At 37.2% G+C, this 19,470-nt stretch overlaps 1 protein-coding gene across 5 annotated transcripts in view; it reads left to right on the top strand.

The window, feature by feature from the left end:
• Positions 1 to 19,098, top strand: part of PLEKHA1 (pleckstrin homology domain containing A1) — a 37,047-nt gene extending 17,949 nt beyond the window's left edge. Inside the window, exons 4-13 of one of the 5 annotated variants that reach the window (XM_086616429.1) lie at positions 1,165 to 1,210; positions 2,920 to 3,017; positions 5,226 to 5,357; positions 6,736 to 6,879; positions 7,761 to 7,829; positions 10,998 to 11,062; positions 11,929 to 11,992; positions 13,196 to 13,285; positions 14,373 to 14,447; positions 16,580 to 19,098. In XM_086616429.1, the coding sequence (XP_086472555.1) occupies positions 1,165 to 1,210; positions 2,920 to 3,017; positions 5,226 to 5,357; positions 6,736 to 6,879; positions 7,761 to 7,829; positions 10,998 to 11,062; positions 11,929 to 11,992; positions 13,196 to 13,285; positions 14,373 to 14,447; positions 16,580 to 16,909 (1,113 nt within the window). In that variant the 3' untranslated portion in view covers positions 16,910 to 19,098. Of the gene's footprint in view, positions 1 to 1,164; positions 1,211 to 2,919; positions 3,018 to 5,225; positions 5,358 to 6,735; positions 6,880 to 7,760; positions 7,830 to 10,997; positions 11,063 to 11,928; positions 11,993 to 13,195; positions 13,286 to 14,372; positions 14,478 to 16,579 lie in introns of all 5 variants that reach the window. The other 4 variants (XM_086616432.1, XM_086616431.1, XM_086616430.1 and 1 more) reach the window with 4 other exon arrangements.
• Positions 19,099 to 19,470: the final 372 nt, after the last annotated feature.

Here is a 19,470-nt window from a genome sequence, read left to right as displayed (position 1 = left end):
AATTCCAATTAGTCTTGGAGAAAAGACAGGCTGGTTATGAAGTGGAAGATAAGTCTTTGAGTGTCATTGAGAGTTTGCAAGTAATAATGATCTTTAATGGATAGGATAATAGAAGAGAAAAATTTCTAGAAAATACTTAGTTCATTACACTCTGTATGCATTCACTTCTAAGTATGTCTGAAAGAAAGCTATTACCTAAAAGTGCCATGGTTAAATTTGTAGCAAATACTGCATTAACAAATAAGTGGAGAAAAATAATTGACCTTCTCTTGTCTTTCTGCTCATTTCTCATCCTTCCTTTGCTTTTCTTGCTGTCATACTTCATCTTCCCGCCTTCCTTATTTTGCTTTTTTATTCTTGTAAAAGATATTGATGCTGGTTATAACATGAGTACAGAAACGTCTGTGGAGACCTGCTTATGTCCTTCCTGGTTTCCTCCTTCTAAGCTTACTTTGCCCCAGACCTCACAGTTATCAAGATCTTAAATCTAAAATCTTGTATCTCACTTTTAACGGGAGCAGGGTGGTCACCTGTGTGCACCTTTGAAGGCAGCTCAAGTGTGCCTCCTGTGCAGATGTTCTGTCTAACTTCCCATAGTTCTTCAAGTTAGAGTACATGGTTTTTGTTTCTGGTTGAAAAAAAAAACAAAACACATGATGTGAGAGACTGCTTTGCCTTCTCCCCCACCCTTGATAGAAGTGCTCTATAATGTAAAAATTTCAATGCCTCTCTCAAAACAGAACACCCGCTTCTCTCCTCCCCCAACACTGCAGTGTTTTAGAGGTTCCTGAAGAAAAGTGGCTATTATTCTTTTTATGTTAATGAACCAAAATACAAGTGATGTCCTTGGCAGTATGAGCTGTACTTGAATTTTCAGTTCAGTTGAGACATAGGCCTTCAAAATGCAAGTAGAAGTGTTATGTTTTGAGATTTCAACACTTGTCTGATAATCCTCAAACTCGAGGAGCAGGAACATGTGGCTTAAGCTGTTTTCTTACCATAGGTTGCACATCTGGAACTGAATTTTATATAGTGGGGTTTTTTGTTACAGCTGTATATCTTTATATCTAACAACCTTAGCCACTTGAAATAAAAAAAAAATTGTGATACCTGATGTATATTTTGTATGCACGATGATATTTATAATCCTAATTTCCCTACTAGGTTAGCGATGCAACGAAGCTGAGGCCAAAGGCAGAATTCTGTTTTGGTACGTTCTCTCATGCAGCATGTGAATTAAGTGCATTCTTCAGAAATTTGAAACAAAGATAATGTTATGTAATTCTGTAACTAGGGACACCTAGTAATGTATTTTTAAAAAACAGCTTTATTCACTGTTTCTTCTTTAGTATGAGCGAAATGTTGGCTTTCTCATAAGCTGTTTTTGTGGCTTTTCGTAAGGAAATATTGCAGCTTAATGAAGAGTAGGTGAGAGCTGTTTTTCAGATGTTTGAAATTTTTGAGGCATTGGTAAGCTAATCAAAAATGATCGGTGTTTTCAGAAACATGGCATGCCTGTCAGCTTTGAAAACAAGTGGTTTAACTGTTTTAATTTGTAGTACTGATAAAAAAGTTGATTTAATTGATCTAAAAATAGTGTCAGCCAATGCTTTTATGTTAAATTTCAACCCCTATTGCTGCACTCCCTATTGAAGTACCTTATAGGTTTATTGATACCTAAACCTGTTTAAACTTGGGTAAAGCTTTAGCTAATCATAAAAGCCTCTTATGATTTTTTCATTTTTTTCTTAGAAGAACTTTGTCCAGAATTTACTGTCATTCGCATGTGCATGTGTAGGGGCATTTGTCTCAATCAGTTGTAAAGTTGCTCTTGTCAGCGGGCCAGCTCTGAAGAGCCTTGATGATTCAAGATGCTGCCTGAAAGCTTTTAGTATTTCTGATTTGTTAAAGCGTTTTTGATACCTTTTAGAGAAAAAAATTACTTTTTTTTTTAAATTTAAATACTGGGAGTCATTTCAGTCAACTCGTTACACAGTTCTATATTTTTAATTTCTATTTGCATCTATGATGTTTGCTTCAAACCATCCACTTTAAGGAGAAAGATGATAGAAGAGTAAAAAGTATCTGTTTCTGGCATGTGTTTGCTGTTAGCAATGACCTGAAGAACTCTTATGTTATAGACAGAGCAGCGAAATCTGTTCAGACTTTAGCTGCAATGCTTCAAAGTTCTGGGAAGGTTTTAGTCACTGTTTGCCTTAAAACTAATTTCAAGATAAGTTCTTAGAATTTGAGAAAACTAGCCATGATTATTTTGCTGTTACATAGAAACATGTTTGTCCTTTTTGGATAAAGATATGCTAGATGTTGCCAGGTAGCCATATAAACTTACTAAAACTATGCTTTCTCTGCTAAGTCACTAAAGTAAAACAAAGTTTTATGTTCTGGCTATTTAAAAGTTGTTTGGTCCTTAGTACTGAATATGATTTTTCTACAAATTAAAAAAATAATAATAATAAAACCAGTGATCATAGTCATGTTGATGAGATTGTTGCAAAGTATAACAGATACTAGTCAAAAGATTAAAAGGAGAAATTGTAGAAGTCCCCAACTATAAAACTTTGTTGCTTAGGGAAATTGAGAAAAGGGAAATGGAGCTGTAGAAAATTCTGATAAAATTCAAGATTTTATTTCTATGAAATAAAAATCATTTAACAAATTCTGTATGATGCTGTTCAAGCAGAGAGCTTGGAAAAAAAAAATTCAAAAAAGATTTTTTTAGAATAAAGCAAGCCTGTCAAGTGGATGTATGTGTCTTAAAACGACTTTCTGAAAAGAAATGCAGCAGAGAGCTTAAATACTTCAACTGGATTGTCCATCTGAAATCAAATCTTTTTATGATGGTGTTAAGTTTGCTTTTAAATTTCAGTGTTGTTAACTTTTCGTAACGGTTTTTAACAGTTATGAATGCAGGGATGAGGAAGTACTTCCTACAAGCCAATGATCAGCAGGACCTAGTTGAATGGGTAAATGTTCTGAACAAAGCTACCAAAATCACAGTAAGTGGTTTAATTGATATTTAGCAATGCTTTTAAATGTAGCCTTTGCCTCCAGTCTTTAGGCTAGAGAGAGTCTTTATTTCTACGAACAAGTCTTGGCTTGGCTTTCCAAGACTTGGAGAAACTGTACAGAACTCCCCCTGGATTGAAGTTTATTTTACTTTTTGCTTTGAAAATGGACAAAAATGTGATTATCTTTTGCATATGATGGTTTCTAATAATTTAAAATTAACCATACACATTTAACATTAATTGAAATATCCAGAAGACACTTGCAAGCAGTGCAAACGTACACGTACGTTTGTCTGGTGTCAAAAGTTTGTTTTTAAAGTATCACTAAAATAATGAGCAAACACATCATGCCGTCTTCCAAAGGCGCTCTCCTGATTTCAGGTAACATCCATTCAAAGAAACATTAATGCATTCTTCAGATAAGTGTTAAATTACTTTTCTGGTTTGTGCCAGGACATGATAGAAAAACCCACGTGTTACCTCAGTCTTTTCAGGAGGCAGAAGTTACGGTTTTGTTTTCTCTCCAGTTTTGGGGAAGTGACGACATGAACTGTTTTGAGAGCATACGCTTGCAAAGAAGGGGTTCTGGGCGTGGGTGTGCACAATTCGTGTTTGTTGTCAATAACTTTCTCATTTTCAGGTTTTCCAAGGATGTTTCCATGAGCTGTTTGCGTTGTTTTAATGTAGCACTTTCTTTGGAGCTATAAAAACGTTGCTACTAATAATAAAACCAGAAACAGCCTTCTCACTTGAGTTTTTCATCTGGAGGACACAGCACAACCAGACTGGAATGGTTTCCAGTTCAAGAAGCAGAGTGAATAGTTAATTGCATCACATCATATGTTTAACTTGCATTCTTAATGGCTGGTGAAACCATTAGTATTTTTTGTCTTTGAAGGACAAACACTTTGAACTGTTAATCAGTTCAGAGGTTGTTTAGTATGGCCAGTGATTTCATCCGATAATTAAGATCATTGTTACTAATTTTCAGATGAGCGTTCCTTGCTGTAGATTGTAATCCTCCAAGATTGGTGACATTTTTACTACTGAGTGCTGATAATTTCAAAAGAACTATGAGCCTTTGCAGTCTCGCACACTTATGAGGACTATCTGAAAACACGTTCATTTGAGAAGGTGGTTGTGGGTTTGGTCTGAATGTTGTGAGTGGGAGTTTGTGGCGGCTGAAGCACTTCCCCATAACGCTGTAGCTGCAAGCCCTTCTCTTGAAAGGCTGAGGCCCGTGATCCATGAGCACTAGGAGAAGGTCTTGATCCTTCAGCACCAGACTTGTCTGTGAACCAAGTCACCTTCACCTGTGCTGGCAAAGCTGGGCGTTGTGCGGGGTGAAGGTGGAAGTGGCAGCAAGCTTGGCCCTGAGCTGAGCAAGCTGCTGAGTGTCACCTATGCTTGGCCAGGAGGAAGCTGTCCCAGGCTGACATTTGTGCTCTTACAACTGTTTGTACTTCTTTGCAGGCTTTTTTTTTTTTAAATAAGCAGGGCTGGGCATAGAACTACAGTCACAGCACACTATAAAGTAGCTTTATTTTTGTCTAGATCAGTTCAGTTTCAAGTTTTGAGTGTGCCACAGTCTTGCATGGTAAGGCACGGTGTAAAGACAATCTGCATGTCCCTTTCTGAAGGAATTTGGATGTCCTAGGTAAATATCCAGTAGGCTGCTGGCTAGGATATTTTGTTGTGAGACTCTTGATGTCTCCTTGTTGAAGTCACTTCAAATTTACTATATTAATATTAGAGGTGAAAGGAGATTATAAATGAAAGTGTCTTCGGTAGCCAATTGTTAGTGCGTTTCTTAGGTTACAGGTGTTTACTTCATGTGCAAACTCAGAAATTTGAGTAAACATTTTAGATCAAGACACTTACTGGGGAAATTAAATTGCTGTGGTTCTGTAGTTCCACAGTTTAGATAATTATCTAATAGTTAATGATAGTTAGAAATAGGTATTAGGGTCGTTTTGGACAGAATTTAGCAATATATGTAGGATTAATGGAGGCAATAGACACAGTCTTCGTGCCAAGCACTGGAATGTGAGTGCAAATGTCACAGTGGTCAGGCATCCTGTTTGACAAAAGTCTCAGTACTCTAGCCCTGTCTTTATGGCCTTACTGTGCTGTTCTACAGGCCTTTTTTAGGTCTTCATAAAACTTTTTATGTTAATGATCATATTCCCCCTTCAGGTACCAAAGCAGTCTGATCCTCTGTGTCAAATGGATAATGCAAACCGTCAAGCTGAAAGCCCAGGTGGAAAGAAGCAAGTGTCTTACAGGACAGAAATCGTTGGTGGTGTTCCTATAATTACACCTACCCAGGTAATTACCTTAAAACGAGTGTGGTGGTGTTTGCTAGAGGAAGCTTTGTCATTTGACAGGTGAGAATAGGTTATGTATCGCCACGTAGCTGTCAGCTTCTCACCTTGCTCAGAGGACTTAAGCTTTGATGTGCACCTTTTATTGATACCGACTGGGTTCTTTGTTCTGAGGATTTTATTCCTTTTATACAAGATTATAGAGAATTATACAAGACTCAAAGGAATTGCTTGAGTATTGACTTTTAATCACAGGTATCACTATGCTGAAAACATCTTTGTGTGCGTGAAATGAATTGTTGATGTTAAAAAGACAGAACTTTGGCATTGCTCACTGTCAGAGAAAGATTTTGAGGATGATTGATCCATGTGGAATGATCTCCATATGAGGACCAATGGAGTATGCTAGTACTCTTCTGTGAGCAAAAGAAATAACTAGAGGAGGATGTAAGCGCTCTACAAAATCACAACTGGCAGAAGTGGATGGTGTAAACTCTTCTCCACTATGGCTTTAAACTGAAAGAGGGGAGATTTAGATTAGATACAAGGAAGAAATGCTTCCCTCTGAGGGTGGTGAGGCACTGGAACAGGTTGCCCAGAGAAGCTGTGGCTGCTCCATCCCTGGCAGTGTTCAAGGCCAGGTTGGATGAGGCTTTGAGCAATCTGGTGTAGTGGAAGGTGTCCCTGCCTGTGGCAGGGGGGTTGGAACTAGATGACCTTTGAGGTCCCTTCCAACCAAACCATTCTATGATTCTATAAGGTACTCCTTGCCAAAAGATGGCATGGATGCAAGAAACTTTTCTGTGTTTGAGAGATTGGACAAGCTCATGGAAACAAAAACCATGCAGTATCAAATACATAGACCTGTATCTGTTTCTGGAAGTTCCCTGAGCTGAAAATTGTTGCAGATTGGATTGTTATCATGTAAATTACTTGTATATATCTGAACTGCATTTAAAAAGTTGGTGAATTCTGTTGTGTCTTACTGTCCTAGCAATAGCTCGCTCTTTGCTGTGGCCGCCTCTGGTGTTTTGCACTTAAAGTCATGTTATGAGTTTGCACTAAATACATGCATAGACATTGCTTTTAGGTCTGTAACATTCTTCATTGAGTGTTTGTCCATATTGTGTGAGAATATTCAGCACTTCCTTAGTGTGGTTTCTAAACGGAGCCTGCAAGTCCTCAACCAGAGCCCTTGGAGAGTCTCATTAGTTGTCTCTAGAAATGTCTCAGTTGAAATATTTTTGTCCTTTCGGACAGATTAGAAATAGGATTTGTGAGCATGGGATGATGCAATTATTTCCTGTTATAAGTACTGTAGTTATTCTTTGATCTTTAGAAAAAAAACGAGAATATTCTGAGCTTTCCTGTTTTTTTCCTAGAAAGAAGAAAGCAGTGAGTGCAGTGAAGGGGCTGATAGGAATTATTTGAAACGATCACAAAGTCACCTTCCTTATTTCACTGCTAAGCATCCCCCAGATAATGCTATTATCAAAGCTGGCTACTGTGTAAAACAAGGAGCAGTGGTAAGTATTTGAGATCAGTGTGTTTCATTAATTGAGAACAAAGATCCTAAGGTGGTAGTGCTACTCAGCAATTAGATGATTTAAAAAAGAAGACACAATTACCAGTAACTTTAGCACTACTGACAATGTTAAGGATGGCTAAAGATAAAAATTTACCCTCCAATAGCATGTTATTTATGTCTGTGTTACTTCTTTTCCTGACTTTATTCAGTGTTACGTTGTTGGAGGTGTTTTGGAGAGGAAAAGTTGTGTGCACAGAGACTTTAACATTGTGGTTAGTGCATGCAACTAGGAATTCTTCTGTTCAGAGGAAGAGTTGTACAACTTGTCAGACTGATTAACACAAGGGGAACTATTCACATGATGCCTTGCTGCTAAAAGAAGGAACAGATAGTTCAGATTAAGCAAGATATGCATGCTTCGTGAGTCCTCAGACTCATTTTATTTTGGATTGTGAAGCTTTTTTGTAACATGCCTTTTTTTAGTTAAAAACAAACTAGAAACCTTTAATGTACTTCTTTTAATGTTTCTTATGGGGTATTGTGCTGCTGAGTTGCTATGTATTCAGTAGAGATTGTTGAAAAATTGTTAAACTCTAGAAGCTACTATTCTATTATTTTTGACAGTTTTAAAAAAAAATAATTGGGCAGAGTCTTGCAGAAATATTTTGGGGGCACTATACATATACACACAACACACAAATAGATGTAATATGTAAAATTTGTAAATATTATAAATTATAAAGATGAAATATACAGTATCACATATAAATATAAACTAGAATTGTAGTGTAAATAAGTACATAAATATATGAATAATATATAAAATGTAGGTGTATTTGTATTTTATATATAAAATATATAAATATTTTCCTTTAACAGATGAAGAACTGGAAGAGAAGATACTTTCAGTTAGATGAAAACACAATAGGATATTTCAAATCTGAACTGGTAAGTTTCCAAATGTGTGTTATTTTCCAGTGGTAGCTGTGAGAAAATCTAAAGAAATAAACTTGTATTTGAAAAACGTGCTGTGCTGATCCTGCAGCTCTTAGTTCTGTTCTGTGATAACTTCTCATGATCGGGAAGAACAAAAAATTCATAGGGTGGCTGTCAGGTGGGACTTCGGTCTTCTTTTTGGGAGCCAGTCTGTAGGGCACTGAAGAACAGTAATGGGACATATTCTGCCATCACCCTGATTTTTCTGTTAACATCTTATGTAACTTTGTGCACACATATAATGAATTATGTTCTTGAAACAGCTGGCATTATGTGGAGAGATAGAACTGTAATCTTGCAATTGCTAATTTAAAGTTAGGATTCTAGGGTGTTTTATCCTACAAGTGGTGGGATCTTTCCCTACATGCTCCTTTCACCAGGGCAGCCAAGCAAAGGGACACTTAGAGAGTTTGTTTTGGTTTCGTGATCTTTCTTCTCCGCTCATTGCTCCTGAAGGTTTTGGCCAAACATTAAATGCCTTCAAGCTTCATTTAAAAATGAAGTGGCTGGTACTGGAAACGTTTTTTTTTTTTTTCCTCAAAAAGGAACCCCACACTTACTAACCATGAGAACATCTGTGCATGAGGAATAAAGTCTGAATTGTAGAGTATTATAAATCAAGGAAAACTGAGCTTACAGGCCAAGTGTAAGATGCAGAATGTCAAGAAGCCAAATTTCAGACCATTTTTCAAGAGAACTCTTGCTTTACTTTTGATGAGGGGATACAACAGCAGCAGGAGTTTGATCTTGCATCATTGTCTTTGTTAAACTGTCAACACAGTTCTGACACATTGCCTATAATAAACGCTCTATTTTAATTTTAAAATGAAATCCGAGTGCAGATAAATTCTAACTCAGTGAAGAATTGTACTATGAGAGAGCATACTAGAAAGCTGGTGGAAATGCATACACTTTCAGTGTTTCATCATGCTCCTTCCCAGTTTATTTGAAACGAATAATGCAAAATCTTGTAGTGTCCTCTATTCTTCAGACTAATGTCCCCTTGATGCAGCTTGAGGAAGGTACTGGACTGACAAGCTGTCAGACAACAGGGAAGTATATCCTGCTTCGCAATTTTTACTGAAATCAGGAGTTTTTTTCTTCCGTTTTAAGAGAGTCATTCCTCTTCTTTTCGGGAAAGTAAGTACTGAATAGATAAAGAATATAGTGTCCTTTTTATCAGGCTGTAGTGGTAAATCAAAGAATTCCATGGTTAGGAAACCTATGATGATGAGGAAACCTTATCATGATAATGATTTTCATATAGTTTTTTTAAACAATTAGGATCTGCCTTGTCTGAAGTATACATGTTGAAGAGACATTTAATCTGCACCTGCAAGAGCAAAACTTTCACAGAGTGCAGCCCACCAAGAAGAAAACACCTGCAGCAACTTAACCATATGTCCATCAGACTTTTATTTATCTCCTACAAACACAAAAAGAGTAAAGTGCTCTCTTCTGAAGGTTTCAAGTGGTGAATGATTTCTTCCAGTGATGTGTGGGATCTCTGTTTCCCTAATAATCTTCTTTTCCTAATGAAAGTAACCCAAAGATAGCAAAAAAGTTCAAGAGCGATTGTCGTGCCTTTGTTTTTAAGAAGGCTGTGACATGGAGGTCATATCCAGCTAGCCTGGCATCAGACTTTTAATTCTGGAAAACTTTCTGTTGCACTGCAGTTCCCAGTAGCTGCAGTCTGCAGTCAAGTATGGCTCTTTACTTGAAGTTAGTTTGTCTTGGCAGCCAGCCTGCTCACCAGTACTCCAGATGACTCTTACTGGATATCTTGAGATGCTGTTGTGTTGCATCTGTAGAAATATGTGAGTTTTCTGCTCTCAAAAATGTAAAAATGCTGTTGTTTTTTTAATTTAAAAATGTGTAGATTCTGGGGATTTTTTTTGTTATGGTGGTTTGGTGTCCTGCCCTGTTTCCCCTCACCTCCCCCTTAATCATCTCTTTTCAGTTCAAGGGAGAGCCCTTGTCAGTCTTCAGGTGGAGCATTGTGGAATACAGGCAGGATCAGACTCAGAAAATTACAATTTCTGAGCTGATGTCTTACCTGCAACAGGTGTCTGTGTTCCAGGGACAATCTTGCAGTTCATGTTTGAGATATTACTTGGAAAATTCCATTGTACTGGATGAGTGAACCTGGGGAGAGGGGGGAAGAAGGGCAAAATAACTGAAAACATCAAGTTTTAAAATCTGTACATTCGATCTGCTATAGAGAAAAACGATCTAATGAAAACTGATGTTTGAGGATGGTGATATTTGGGTGACATTCACTGTTTGCTCGAATCTCTTAAGTATATGTAGTAGAAATTGTAGAGAAAATAGTCCTCCTGAAGCTGACAGCCTGTGTTTGGTCTGTAAGCTGGAGCCAAATGAAGTAGTCCGTTGTGACATTGCTTAAAGAAAACACTTTAGGAGGTAAAATAAATTGTTGTTTGTTTGTGTTTTACGGCAACAACCACAGGAAAACAATAGTATTTATGACATTCACTTTTGCCATGACAATGTAAAGTATTTCTGTTTGAATGTTCTCACTTTTTTCCTGTTGTGCGAGACTTTGACAGAATTGCAACACCTCTTTTTGTTACAGTAACAGAGTTTTCATCTGCTTTGGGAATACTTGCTCTTTTGCAGGTTTTGGTACGATTGATTTATTTGTATTACTTGAAATTGTATTGACTATGGGATAGAATTCATCTTATTTAAAGCCACGTCATGCAGTACAATTAACAAAGCATCTGGTGTTGTAGCTTTTCATAGCAAACGAGTATAATCGCGGTTTTACTGAAATAAGCTGCTTGAGGCCAGATTCAGTTTTCTGATCTGGTTAAAGGAAGGGGGACAGGGGTGGTTGTCTCCATTACGGCAAGGTGAAGGAGTGTTTTACGTTTTTTCACATCTTGATTTGGCCTCCTCTTTGTTGCAAGTGCCATGGTTGGTTTAATACTTAGAAAAGCAAATTAAATTTTGATTGACAGCACCTTTTGCATAAGTGACTGCCTTGAAAGTCTCATTTATAGAAGTCTGCTCCTGTCAACAGTCCTGACCTCTAGCTTTCTGCTATATTCTAATGGTAGGCATACTCCACTGAAATATTTTCACTTTTTTTTTCAGGAAAAGGAACCTCTCAGGGTTATACCACTTAAGGAGGTCCATAAAGTTCAGGAATGCAAACAAAGGTGAGGAGAGAAGCACTGATGCCATTACCTGGGATGTAGTACACTGCTTTGTCGTGGCTAGACTGCTCGTTGGAAACAATGGAGAACTTTTTAATAACTTTGGTTGATGTATGCAGGTGTGATACTCTTTATTTCTAGGACAGCAGGTAGTTTTGTGAATAAAACTGGTTTTGAGGGTTCTGTATTAGCGTGTGTTTCAAACTTGTAACGTTCATTGGAATGCAAATGCATTGGACAAGGGTGGAACAAAGGAATATCGTGCAATCATGAGTTAGAGATGCATGAGTGCTGTCTGATTTGAGGCAGCAATTTTAGGAGTCTCTATTCTGCTTATATAATCTCCAAACCTTTAGAGGACACTACCTTGTGTTAAATGTCTGAATTTAGATGAGAACACTCTTCCTCCTGCCGTTTCTTTCCCACCAACTGGCAATGTGCTAAGGAATGAATTGCCTTTGTAGTAGCCATGATGGATGTTGAATTTTTTTCTTTTAACAGGCTGCTGTTTAGAACTAATGCTTTGTGAAGACATAACAAAATATAAATGTGAAATTTTACAGAAATTTGACTAGAGCAATAAATATTTTTAAACTCAACATATGTTTTAGCATGTTCCAATTAAAATATATGTAGTAGCACACATGCCACCGATTAGCTAGAGAGTGTTAGGACTAAAATGAGTAAGAGATGCTGGTTTTCTTTTTCTACTTGGTATTTACCAAAAAAAACCAACAACAGTGGAGTGATAAAGAAATTGAAAGGTTTTCAGACAACAAACTCTCTGATTCTCTGCACATCCTAGAGTCTTTTTAAAATAAAATGGGAAAGTTGTACTTGCTGTTGAAGTGTTTTTGTTTCATTTACAGTGATATAATGATGAGAGACAATCTCTTTGAAATTGTAACAACTTCTCGAACCTTTTATGTACAGGTAATTTCTTTCTTTTAAACTTTGGGCAATACGAAGAGACTACCGTAGCGAAAGCAAAGAAGTGCTGTTATTTTGTTTTTAAAGTTATATTTAACTATGCTGTGATTTTCAGAGGGAATGTGATCTTCCTTATATTTCAGAAGGATGCATATAAGAAATATTCCACATAACAGCAAGTGTTATGTTGGTAGTGTATGAAAATAATAAAAAATAAATTCTAATGTGGTTTTGTTGGCATTTGGGTCTTCAGATGGATCAACTCAATATATTGAATCTTTCATTTTGAAGTACTGAATTTTTGTGTATAGTAATTGAGTTCTCAGATTCAAGTTAGTCGCCACCTTAAAATATCTACTAAAGCACAGCAATATTTAGATTTTAGTACCTATTTGGTAATATGTATTACCATTACCATGTCACCTTCTAAATGTTTGGATATAATACAAATGACAGACTTGCTTTTTCTAGCTGTGTGGGAATGTGATGCTTACAGTACTGGAAACAGTTTTTGAGTTTCTGTTGTAGACTCAGAAAGGCCTGCATAGTCTAACACAGGCAGTGGTGCCAGATGTTGAATTATGAGCTGTCCTGTAGCTGAACATAATTAACTGACATGTTGCAGATCCTTGCTGGGTAGCTGTGCTGGCTTAATAAAGCTACAACATAATGAGGAGATAGCTTTCGCTTTTTATCTGTCTTTTTCTCGACACGTGTACACCCTTGGTATTCACTGTGCATCTATTGCATCTTGTTGGATTGTAGTTCTAAGTAAACCACCTACAGCTGACACCCGACAGAGACTGATTTTTATTTGACTAATTTAACTCTTCAGTAAATATCTCATGGAAGCGAAGTGCAAGAGTGACTGAAAAGGACAAGTTGTGTCGTGGGCCAAAGCCTGCTGAGAGGGGTCAGCAGCTCTCCTCTAAGAGTTTCTGTGGGTGCTTTAATTTTTTTGTTTGCTAAAGTCAAAACTTGAGTCTAGAGTATGCAAATAGTGTAAAAATACTGATTTCTTGCTTATGATTTTATACAACTCTCTCTATATAGTAGTAAATTCTGGATTAAGAAATGGAAGACCCTATGGCTTTAAGTAACAGACTCCTAAAGTAGGGTAAGGCTGTTGTTGGAACGCAGATGGTCAGGACACTGGGAAAGTTGAGAGCTGCTTATGTTAAATATAACTCGTATTGTTTGATCCAGGCGGACAGCCCAGAAGACATGCACAGTTGGATAAAAGCAATTTCTGGGGCCATTGTAGCACAGCGGGGACCTGGAAGATCAGCAGCTTCCGTATGTTGTTCTGAACCCCAGAGAAAATGTGATTAGTTGATGTTCACTTGTGCACATGAAGTTCTAGTTGTTTTTTCCTTTCTCCTGTCCTCTATCCTGTCCTGTAGTAACGTGGCATCTTTGCATGCACTTTCATACAGACTGGCATAAAATATTTTGTGTTTTTAACTGAGCACTTAGTCTTATCTGTGTGTAACTTTATGTGCATTGCATTGTCTTCAACACATAGATAATGCAAGTGCTAACCTACAAGAATTTTTCTGAGTTCAGTATGATCTCTGTCACTACTACTCTGCTAGTTTGGAAGTAGAATTGAAACTTTTGAATTCCTGCAAGGTGTTTCTGCTAATCACTGAATTTTGCAATCAAATTACAATATCCTAATTTGTTTTTAACAGCTCTTTCTGCTAAATACTCATTCTCTGTTGTTGATAGTTTATTGTATATGCAGAGACGATCTCAAATCTGAAGTAACTCCTCTAAGAGATCTGTGCTCACATGAATTGGTTTTTGCTGTTGGAAATGTCGTGTGAACACCATCTAGCATTACTGAACTGGGGCACTGTGACAAATCTTAATGTTTGTGAAGCCATGGGGATACCAGCGTTTTATATGTATTTAAACTCGACTAGATGTTCAGTGCAAAGTACACGAACTTGTGACTAGTGACGGTTACTGTAGTGTCACAGTGCCTCCGTGTCCAGATTTAACAAGTGGAATACTTGACAGTTCAGATGTTGCAAGCTATGGTTTTTCACTTCCTGGCTGTGGGATATTTGGTAATAAGCTGCATATATCATTACCCCCATAATCTGAAATCAAATCATTTAAATCTGGCTTTTGACTACACATTTGCATCGATATTATGTTTCATTTAACTCAGTCTAAGCTCTCTGTTTTTGCAGCTGGGAGCTGCTTCGTGTTTTTAAGTAAATTGAAAATTTTGTTTCTTTTGGGGGAATGAAGATATGCAGATAACTTTTCTTTGTGTATGCTTCTTTCTGTGGGGCTAACTGAGCAATCTAGCTGTTACTGTCTGCGTCAGTTCTTTCCTTTCCCCTCTCTTCCCTCCTTTCCCCAAGTATAGGTTACTCTAATCTTAGCTTTGCACTGTGTTCCAGATGCGGCAGGCCAGAAGGCTGTCGAATCCTTGTATACAGAGGTATACATCAAGAACTGGTGAATGCAGCACGTATGTGGGCTCTCATGTAAACTTGCCTTCTTAACAGAGGGCTAGGACTAGAGACTAATTTGCATTATAAAAAAACCCTAAGAATAATGCTACCTGTTGTCATTACCATTACTGAAAACTAACTCATAAATTATGTCATTCACTTACAGGTTTGCACTATTTTTTCTTGCTTTTAAAATAATTGGAAATTTAAAATGGCAAAAACATGTATTTATACTTCAAAGCATACTATATGTCTAAACGTAAGTTATGTGATGTCGTTTTAACAGGAAAGTATTCAAACTAATTTGCATGAGAGTTCATATTTCCATTTTACTTTACATTTTTTTGAAACTGCGCAAAAGCAAAGTTTAAGCTACCCACGAACTAATACAGATGCGTGCACACACAAAAACGCACGTCATAACTCTTGGCAATTGGAAGGATAATGTTGTAGCCTGATTTGCATGGCTTACAAGTCTCTGCATGAAATTATTAGTTCAAACGTAGAAGCGTTATCATGTGTCATCAGTACACTGTTCAAAGCAGTGCACCTTAGGAGTACTACAGCAGCCTAGTCTCTTAACTGTGAAATTGCAGTCAGTGTGGGTAGTGAAATCTGAGTATCCTTCAGTTCCATTCAGCAGAAAGTTTATTATAAAGATTTTGTCCTAGTATCCCTTACTTTTGTCCTATTTGTTGAACTAACGTTATTAGTTATAAGAAGAATAGTAGGTAAATCACTGGATCATATGTTCTCCTAAAGCAAATGTTTTTCTTAAAGTGGAGTATCAAGTCAGGTATGAAATAGGGCAACGTAAACAACTGAAATTGAAGTCCAAAAATAGTTGCACAGCTCCTTCACCCAATAATATTAGTTAACTTATAAAAAGAAATACCGTAATATTTGGCAGAATCCATTATTATTGAATTTATGAATTCATGTCATAGCATTCTAAAAGAAACTTGGAAAACTGCTGTGAAAATAAGGATTTAATTGAGGATGTATTTTTGCATCTTGGACACACATCTGTGGTGGTTTTTTGCTAACAAATGTGCTTGAAAAGTGACTCGCTTTGTGTATACACACGGGTTCACCGATTCCTGTAGCTCGTGCACTAACGCTGGTGACGGCAGAAGTGGCAGCAGCTGCAGCTCCTAATGCCTGCAGAGGGAAGTATTCACTGCATCACTGCACATCATCTAGAGCGGATCATTTAACACTCTCTCCAGCACTGGATTAGATATCCCAAGGTGTTTGAATCATCCTGACAGAACTGAGATACACGATACAAAAAATTCCTCAGATTCTGCTCTGGAGATACAGCTGTAGGTCAGGCAGGATATCCTGGGACATCTAAAAAGGCACTTCGTGCCTATGCTTTAAACATCTACATCATTCCTGGGTAGTCTGGGAACTTGTTTCTATCAGTAAGGAAATGGTGGGAGATTATTTCCATGGTATCGACCTAACAGAGTTATGTAAAGGTCAACAGAATGGCAGTTAATCATAAACACAAGAAAATAATTTGATGATTAGAAGGATCGAGCTTAAAGATCAATTTCTTTTCTAGGTCTATTAACTTTGGAAATTGTTATGCAGTCTTGATAGCATAAAATAGTTACTGTATTTGTTTAGTCCCTGGAAAAAAATGGGGAGATTGATACCCCAAGAAGAGGGAACAGTAAAATGTTCATTACTTCAGGATTTAGGATCTCTGTGCCTGATGTATATGAATACATTTGAATACACTTTACTTTTGGAAAGATGTCACTTTTGATGCCCTTTAAAGTGTGTATCTTCAAAAGGTTACTTAATATCTTAGTAAAATGAGAAGCTTCAATTTGCTGGACTATGCTATAAAGTCTAAAGAGCTGCTGAGCTGGATTTGAGAAATTTAATTTCTTCACATGAAGAAACTCCTGTTGCTGTCACATACTGCTGTAAGCTCACATTTAATCGTACATCGCCTTGAGAAAGCACCTGCCTCCTGCTGCTGTGGCTGATGCTTCGCTTTGTGTTTTCTGTCTTGATTTTTTGTTTTTCTGAGAGTGAAGTCTGAAACTGTATCTCTCCAACATGACGTCAGTGACTTCATCTGACACGTGTTCTTCTTTTCCAGGAGCATACCGAGTCTTCTTCCGAACCCAACCATGCTCTCCGTTCTGCCGTCCCAGCCCCAGCCACCTCACATTCCACAGCCTCTCACAGCAGCCCTCTGGTCCCAAACCCTCACACCAAATACCCTGCCTTGGAGAAGCGAGGATTTCACGAATCTTTTACCAAGGCCAGGCCAGGGAGCTACAAGATCCAGGTTGTCACTCCAAGAGAATCAGCTTCCAAAGTGACTGAACGGGGCCTCTCGGAACCCCAGAGTAAAAATGGCACTCAGGAACAGGATCCTGGCCTTGTGGATCTGGATGATGCAAGCCTTCCAGTTAGTGATGTGTAGTGTTGGAAGTGTTTGGAGAAAGATCCATTCGTTTGGTCCTCTAATTTCCTTGCTCGGACTTTTAACCAAAGAAAATTATAGGAAATGAGAACAAAAAACCATAACACTGATTTTTATACACGTGTGTGTTTCTGTGCACACGTGTATATATAATGTGTTTGTATGTTGCCTTTCAGCTGAGGGTCAGAAATGGACCTTATGTGTCTTCTCAAAGCCTGATAGTAAATCACTAGCTAGGGAGGGGCCAAACTGCACAATTTTGAAGAAAGAAAAAAAAAAAAACCCACAAAAGACAAAAACAAAAAAGTACTTCTGCAAGTAAGCAAGGTACCAGCAACTTTTCATTCCTAATCTGGCAAATTTACTAAATTCACAACTAATGCTATATTGTGGAAAACTTATTGCCAACAGATGTGATTTCTTAGTTTCATTTTGAACTACAGTAAGATTTTAGGCATAGATGAGAATTGTTTCTCTCCATGACTTTCAGATACCAGGAAATGCACAAAATGTTTTTTCTGTTCTTTAGGATCAACAGTGTCAACTGATTTGTTATCAGAACAAGAATTCTGAACTCCCTTGGAATTCTAATTATGGTGCTGTAAAATTTCCACTAAATAATATTTTGAATAGCCAGCTTATTTTTGATGCACTCCTTAGGTGGGTTGTAACTTTTTGCACATTTGGATTTTAATGGACTGCATGTAATGGTGTTTTGGAGGGGGGAGAAGAGAAATTGGACTTTTAAATTTGGACACTTTAGATCTTTCGAACCAACTCGGGTTTATATTGTGTTACATTAGGCTCTGCAGCAATTATTTTTCTTCAAATGCCTAAACGTATCGTTCGATTACTGTTTTGAGAATGGTTTTCTTATCAGTGCTTTGTGAACAGTTCCTGGTTTCTAGGTTTGGGCAGTGGAAAACTGGTTTAGTCGTATCACTGTTGGTACTGAACTGTTCATAGCCATGCAGTTGGGGCCTGTAACTCTTGGTGCACTAATAATCTTAAGTGCCTGTGGTTTTTTTCTCACATTGTTGGAAACACTTTGGGATTGGGCGTGTACACAAACCATTCGTAATGGTTTTGAGCGTTGGCTTGGAGTTGTTCTGAATAGCATAGTTGGAAACAGCTATTTAAAATAGAAAACTTAGGCTGGGGATACCAGTGTTCTGGTATTGCACCTACTAGCTGTGCAATATGTTTTTAAAAAAAAAAAAAAAGAATATTTGTTTGTGTACACTGTGTTATGGGGCTTCAGTGATGCAAATAGAAAGAACCTTTACATTTCAAGTATCGGATTAGATTGAGTGTGTTCTTCTCATCGTTTTTGAAAAATGTTTGCTTTAATCGAAACCCCACAAATATCTCGTGCTGCTGCTTATTGTGATTCAGATCGTCCAGCTTTGTGATACTTTTTTTTGTCTACTGGAACCTAAGATGCATATCATACAAGTCCATCTTCTCTCCAACTTCCAAACTGACTTCCTGCTTGAGAGATACGGATGGCTTTACCACAATAATTTGTTGATCCAAGGATAGATAATTGGTGTCATATAAGAATGAAATACAATCTATTTACAAAACATTAAATTATATCAGCACCTTCACATTTTTTTTATCCATAAGCTAACTAATCACTGTCTTCAGGCAGTGGTGTTTGTAAATTACTGGTTTTGTTTGACTCTTTAGATATATGTGAAAACTAGCACAGAATTGGAAGTTACTGTAAATGTCTGAACTAGTATTGTAGGTTTTAACTTCTATAAAGATAAAACAATAGCTCTTTAAAAGCTTATTTTTTCACAAGTACATTCTGTGTGGAAGACACTTTGCATTGAAATATTTTTTACTGTAGTCTAACATCTGAAATCACTTGCTCTGGTACAGCTTTCACACTGCATGTTCATTTTATTATATTTTGGTATTGACAATTTTACACATTTGGGTGGAGGTAAAGCAGCTCCGTTATGGGACTTACAAAAAGAGGAAAAAAAAAAGCAAAGAAAAAAGAGAAGAACTACTGTTGTAGTTCAGAGTAGCATAGGGAAATATTTGTGGTTGGTAATTGTCAGGGTCTCCTATTTATCAGTACTTTTTTAAATCTATGAAAATTGTTAAATTATTTTAGAAACAGTGCTGTAAATATGTCACATTTAAATTGTCAATAAATCAGTTTGGGTAACTTACATCTGACTGAGTTTCCTTGCACCAGGTTAAATATTTTATCAGAACAATATAATCCTTTTTAGTATATAAGCAGTCAGGTTATCTTTTATCCAGCTATAATGTCTTTTTAGTTTGTCAGATCTGATCAGGTTGTGAAGCTTAAAGAAATCAAACAGAATGAGTTGGTTTTCGTTTACTGTTCCCAGTTTCTGCTGTGGAATTTTACCTGTTATGAAAGGGAAGTCGATCAGGTTTCCTTTTAATCAATGGAAGGGAAGAGGTGACTCAAGTTAACCATTTGAAAACACTCAGGCTCAGTCTGAAAGGGGGTGGGGGGTACACAAAAAAAACAAGAGGAGAACAAAGTATGACATGCATTTTTTGTGGCTTTA

This window comes from Tauraco erythrolophus, chromosome 9 (genome assembly GCF_009769465.1).
Source record: "Tauraco erythrolophus isolate bTauEry1 chromosome 9, bTauEry1.pri, whole genome shotgun sequence".
Classification (NCBI taxonomy): domain Eukaryota; kingdom Metazoa; phylum Chordata; class Aves; order Musophagiformes; family Musophagidae; genus Tauraco; species Tauraco erythrolophus.
This window is presented reverse-complemented; position numbering and strand designations above follow the sequence as displayed.